The sequence below is a fragment of the Arachis duranensis genome, chromosome 9 (assembly GCF_000817695.3).
Source record: "Arachis duranensis cultivar V14167 chromosome 9, aradu.V14167.gnm2.J7QH, whole genome shotgun sequence".
Taxonomy (NCBI): domain Eukaryota; kingdom Viridiplantae; phylum Streptophyta; class Magnoliopsida; order Fabales; family Fabaceae; genus Arachis; species Arachis duranensis.
This window is the reverse complement of record NC_029780.3, coordinates 3,398,350-3,405,186: the sequence shown is the minus strand read 5'-3', so window position 1 is coordinate 3,405,186 and position 6,837 is coordinate 3,398,350. Positions and strand designations below refer to the sequence as shown.

Here is a 6,837-nt window from a genome sequence, read left to right as displayed (position 1 = left end):
ATATATTCAGTACCAATCGGCATGTTTGTGTTGGTGCAGTAACGAGCCATGACTCTGCCTGATAGATATATTGAGCATTATATTGAGCATTGATCTCAGTAGGAAACTCGTGGGGTTGAGTAGGAAACTCAAGCAGTGGGGTTGAGTTCAAACCATATCGCAGCTACTTCTTTGACGTTAACCAATGTTTTTTTGTGTGTGTATTTTATTATTTTTTATCTAAAATATCACTTTATATTAGCCAAGTTATACCACATTATTTTGATATATATTATTCTACTTTTATCAATGAATCTGCCAATAATGAGATGTATACACTTTGGTTGCTCTGTGTTCAGGTAAATGTCACTAACATACCAAAGTGAACTATTCCATGAATCGTAGATTATACACTATAAATATCATCTCACGCACCAAATTTTTCAAGATAACAACAAGAATAAAAAAAATTCTAAGTGCAATATATAAATCATTATAAATAATAAAAAATCCATATATTTAAAAAGTCAAAGAAATAAGATGCAAGATATAAAGTTAGCTTGTATTTTAAAGAAAAATAAAATAGCCTAATTCAATCCATAATTTCTAATAAAAAAGTTTTTAACGTCTTAAGTTTGCATGACAGACTGTTGTATCTTTTTATTCCAGTCAATGACAGCAAGCTTCTCTATGATATCCCGCTTTGAATTATTTTCGTCATTCACCAAATCCACAGCTAGACGCATCCTTGTGTAATCAGAAATAACCTAACAGACAATAACAATGATATTACAAAATGGAACAAACATAACTTCATTAATAATGTTATTTTTCTTACCCATGTCTTATTACCGAGGCTCCAATAGCGAGTGAGTTGCATCCATTGAGCGACCCAAATACCACAATTATTCCTTTGCCACAATTCAATGCACATATTAACAAAAGAAAAATAACAAAATAACAAACCGCCAGAAAATTGAATTTTTACTTTGATAAATGGTAAATTTAAACGTACGATTCGGCAGATTGTTGCGGGACATCTGGTTCTCTGACTTTATACTTTGAAAATTGAATGTTTCTAAAGGAAGGTGTTTCACCAAAATTCTTTTCGGACAAAAATTCCTCTAGGTAATTTAACAAAGTGTTAATAGCACTCATACGCTCTGTCACCAATGTGCCCTTTTTGAAAGAGTCCAGATATTTCACGACCTCGTTAAGTAAATCAACCACTATGAGAAACCAATGGCTATTGAGGTGAATTGGCACAAAAATCTACAACAACATCCGGAAATAACCTTAACTAAAAACAGTCATGAAATATTATTATATGAATTAATTGAAAGTTCAATAAAATTAACGAACTTGATGTAAAGTGGCAAGGTCTCCCATGAAGTTATCCTTGATGTATTTCATTGTGCGAACACAGTTCTGTTTCGGGCTTAACACAATTTGCTGCCATGAATATTAAACTAAGTTAGGAATCTTATTATGTTAATTTCTAGTCTACCTGGGAAGATATATTAAATTTGACGACTAAATTTCGATATGCCAAGGACTTACAGAAAATGTCGGTGGCAGAAACCATTGGTTAGCATATTTGTATCCTTTTGGCCCAAAATATCCTTTGGTGAGCATCGAACAAACTAAGGTAAGGACCTATGGAGTACAAAAAATCAGAGTTATTCTGCACCAATTCAAATTTAATATTTTTACAAGGATAATAAATAAATAAATGTTACAAAACTAATTCTTACATCACCAATTATTGGCTTGCCGGGCATTATAGTCAGAAGAGTTTTGCGTGTGCCACTACAATGATCGTTTGGAACAAGCACTTCCCTAAATTCATAAAATTAGAATATTATACTATAGTGGTATGGTAGATTATAAAAAAATTATATGACAAATTAAATATTAATTAAAAATAAGTTAATTTTACTTACTCTGGATCCATATTGTTTCCAAATATGTAGGCAGCGATGGCCAATTCTTTATTAAAAAATTTCATCTCTTTAGTTGGCCGAAATAAAAGGTCCAAACACTAAAAAAAAATAGCAACAAAAAAAAAGTTTAGTAATCATTTATTTTGATCAACAAAAAGTAAAAAAAAAAAATACAATTATAAAATAATATAAATAATTTATAAGTTCAATCTTTTTTTATTACCAACTATGATTACTAACCGTCTTTACATGTCATTTGTTTAATCTTTCGTATGTTTTAAAAAGTTTGACTATGTCTATATACTCAAAGTGTACACACAAAATCGGCCAAATATTTTTTTGCGTATTATAAATGAAAAATTTTTCATAGACTAACGGTTTTCAAATAGGTAAGTACTCACACGTGGCATGCCATCCCCGTCCATATTTGGATCGTGGTTGTCGTAGTAAATCCATGGAGACCCCGGAGGATGCTTTTTCGCAAATTGCAATTCTTTCTGCAACTCCAAAAAATATGATAATTATTTTAGACGCTGTTACTTATTTGTCAATAATATCATCTCAAATGACACGACATCAATAAAATTATTATAAATATCAGCAAATAAAATTTAGCTCCCTAATATTAACTAGGGTTCTAATCAACCTTCTAATGTCACTAATGGGCACAATTTGATGACCAAAGAAAAAATCGGTACTCACGAGCCTAAAATACTCAACAATGAGGCTAGACATCATGTCTAATGAAAAGGAGATAAGTTGAGGAAGAGATTGTATTTAATGACTTAACATTAATATAGCAATATGTGAGAATACTAAAAAGTTTTTCACCCCTAAATGGTATTTAATGGTTGTTATTTAAAAATAAAAAGATAAAATCTTAACTGCGTTGACCGTAATCCACGCTTTTTTTCCTTGCACCTCCAAGTACTCTTTGTGACTGGTTCGTCACCCAAATACATTGAGGGATTGGCATCAAGTATTTCTTTCAAAGGGTCTGCCAGTGGAGTAACAGGAGTATTTGAAAGCTTTCTGCGTTTCAAAGTATCCGACGGCGATTTAACAATTGGAGTAGTAATTGAAAGCTTTGCACCGTCACTCCCACTTTTTGGTGAAGAACCAACCGTTTTCACAATTTCTGGGAGAACTGCTGTTATCCCTTGCACAACAGCTTCGCGAATCATCGTCGACAATGCCTCGGCAACACCCTTTCCAAGCTACAAGATGCCATACAATAAGACGCGTTACTTGTATACTAAGGTTACAATACAGCAACTATAAACATCACAAAAGATAATTAAAGACATGTTAAATAGAGTATGCCAAGAAAGTAACGCATATTCGAGTATTGTAGCCCAAAAAATGGATTACCTTCTCATCCAAGACGGATAAGTCCATGTCTGATTCTTCCTTATAAGTTACAAAGGTATCCAGTGAGAGCTGCTTAAGCCAAATAAATTTCAGTATTTTTATTAGACTAAAAAAACTACTAAAAAGTGTTGGATTTAAAAGATCACGATAAACACTGTTATTTATAGAGATAACTAACAAAGATAACGAAAAATCTTTTTTTTTGGAAATAAGGATATCCTAATAAATGCGAAAAGATATCTAATTTTCAAATTAAATCCAATTTTCTGTTAAGATATTGTAACAAATAATTAAGATATTTAATTTTTTTATTTGATATTCAAATTTAAATTTAAATTCAAACTATATTTTTTCAAATTGTTTATTCTTATAAATAGAAAATGTATGAAAATTTACTCCTTTTTATTTTTTTAGTAAATGATTAAAAAATAAAAAATTTGTCTTAGCATTATTCTTGGAGTATATGATTATAATATTAGAAAAAAGTAAATATTCTCATTTATTACTGTTATACCTTTTTTAAATTATACGATAATTTGATAAATTATTTGTTTTTAAATTATAAATTCAAATAATTGTATTATTAATGAATATTTTTTTTCTATTAATATAAATATTATTGCAATTATTTTATGATAGTTAGTTAAAATTTTTTTACCGAAAACATCTCTATAGAAAAGTTAGCAACTTTGCAAATTTTCGTATAATAAAATCATTGGAGCTTACGATTATACATATACGCTAGATAACACTCATATTTTTTGTTATTTTGAAGAATGTTATTTTTTTGTTTTCAATTTATCCTTTCATTTTTTTGTTAGATTTAATCATATTTATGGGCATTTTTTTAAGTTCACATTAATAAATGAGTTCTAATTACAGTTCAGAATCCATCCCAAAGATCATAACCTTAAATAAAACCAAACAAAATTCGATAGAATACATATACGCTAGATAACACTTATATTTTTTGTTATTTTGAAGAACGTTATTTTTTGTTTCGAATTTATCCTTTTGTATTTTTTATTAGATTTAATCATATTTATGGTCAAAATTAATAAAAAATCACATAAAATAACAAAATCATATTCTTTCTCGTAAGATTAAAGTATATTAAATATTAAAAAAAACAAATATTGAACGTAACTATATTGAACGTAACTTAGAAGTCTGTGGCTCTTCTTTATATAATTCGAGACAATTATTTTATTTTATCCATCTTGTATTTTAATATAAAAAAATATTTAATTTCAAATGTTGATTTTATTAAATATTTATCTTTTAAATTTATTATATAACGAAGATTTAAAAACATAATTTAATTTAAATATTATAAAATTAATATTAAATATAATTTTTTAAATATCTATCTTTTTGATAAAATTTTACTTGAAATCTTATAACTGACTGAATTGAATTCCCTTTACATGATTTAACAAATTAAAAGATTCAAAGCTTTACACTAGAGCTTTAGACCAGAGGCTAACAACATTAACCACGAGATGTAACCAAATAATTATACTCGGATTGAATGGAGGCACTTTCGCCATATTTCGTTAAATCCCCATATTTCATTAATTGAGGCCAATAAAATTCTTTATTATAGATAATTTTATACTTCATTAATACAACATATCATCAGCTACGACAGAGTTGTATCTCAGAAAAATGAGACTATACATTTTTGGGAGGAAAAATAGAACAAATTTACAACGATAATTCCTCCATATATGTTATAACAGTCATGTCAGCAGATGTAGACTGTTTCCTTGGATAGAAAAAGAGCGGCAAGGGTAGTTCAAGTTTTTCTAACTATATCATGCTAACATGCATCCACTATTTGCCACTCATGAAATGACAGCCTTGTCCAGAGTCACTGTCAAAAGATTGAATTCACGTCCCAGAGACCAAGTTAGATCATTGTGGGCATCAACGCTTAAGTTGTATTCTTTGAACTGGCCGTTGTAAATTATTACAGACATAATGGCCCTAGAAAATTGGAGATGTCGATAGTTCAACAAGCATATAGGTACCATAAATTAATTGAAACTTGGTAAAGGCAGAAATTATTAACAATTGGATTCCACATTCAGTTCAATGAACAATTAGTTTGAAGTGACTATACTATATAGCTACTTAAATAGTTCTAAATCTTGATTTTCATCTAACTGACCATAGTTTGTGTTATTATATATAAGGAATTTGATAAGAACTACCTACAGAACCTCAGACCATTATAGTATTAGTCCTCCATGACCAAGAAAGACTATTAAGTCCTATCAAAAGTTGTACAAAAAGCATTACAATAAACCTCGTGCAACGGAACAGCAGCTTATAGATTTGAGAGGTATATCATGCTAAGAATTATAAGCAATCAGGTTAAAAACTAATAGACATTTGCAGGATCTCTGTTTAAGATGAAGGTCAAAACTCAGTCTTAGAACACATGTCAAAAGCCAACAATAAACACCAGGGGAGACGCGCATCAATGGGATAAAATATAGACTAAAAAAGTGTAAACAATCGCCTTAAAGACTAGAGAAAGCTTAGAAAAAATAAGAAAAATTTTTAACCAATGAATCATATGTATTTAGCTCATGTTTATAGCAACCAAAGACATGTAACAAATAGCAAATCATCGAAAAAAATGAACAACCATGCAGATCTGTCCTGCTCTAAGCATAACTAAGCATGATATTACACAGTAAATCATCAAAAAAAGGAGAAATATTAATTTCTAGCAGCGATCTCCCTTTAACATTCGTTTTCATGCACTAAGTGATTATTTAGCAAGACAACAACAAATTCAAGGTGCAATCACTAATATATTCAACTCACATTTCCAGCAACAAAAACATTTAGCTAAGTAATTATTTGAGCATGACAGCAACAAATTCAGTACAAAATTCATCTTAGTAATGATTTTAAGCAACAAAGAAACTAGCTCAACAAATTATTCAAGGTTCGGTGGTAATAAATAATTAAATACTAACAAATTCACGACAATGATGATTTTCAGCAAAAATAAAAACTAGTTCAGTTATATTTTTAGCAACAAATTCAAATGCAGTGATGAATTAGGGCAACAAAACTGAAAAAAAAAGACCAAAAGAATTTATTGGAAATCACCAAATCGGGGACCAGCTTCTGGTTGGGCGAAGGAATCTGAGGACGGGGAGGAAGCTGACGGCGAGATTCAAAGTATGAAGACGACAACGACAACCAACCTCGGGACCGGCTACTTCTGCCGCCGGAAACGACAAGCGTGAGAAGGCGTACGACTAAGTCCGAGACGGTGAGGAGCCATGGAGCGACGACGACGACGACCAGTCCCGGGTCTGGGTGCTTCTGCCGCCGGCGACAACGAGCTCAGGGAAGGCGTGCGAGTGCGACTGAGTGCAAGATGGTGACGACTGGCGACACGGAGAGCGACGAAAACCTTGGGTGCGAGACCCGAGACGAGAGAGGGAGAAAGCTTGAGATCGCGATAGTGAGCAGAGAGATGAGACGAAGGAGACGAAGGAGATGCTGATTGCTGGGGCTA

At 31.2% G+C, this 6,837-nt stretch overlaps 1 protein-coding gene across 1 annotated transcript in view; it reads right to left on the bottom strand.

Moving 5' to 3' along the window:
• Positions 1-6,574: 6,574 nt before the first annotated feature.
• LOC107463865 (L-type lectin-domain containing receptor kinase VII.1-like) overlaps positions 6,575-6,837 on the bottom strand; it is a 4,000-nt gene continuing 3,737 nt past the window's right edge. The window contains exon 4 of the mRNA XM_052253938.1: positions 6,575-6,834. Coding sequence (XP_052109898.1) covers positions 6,575-6,834 — 260 coding nt within the window. The remainder of the gene's footprint in view (positions 6,835-6,837) is intronic.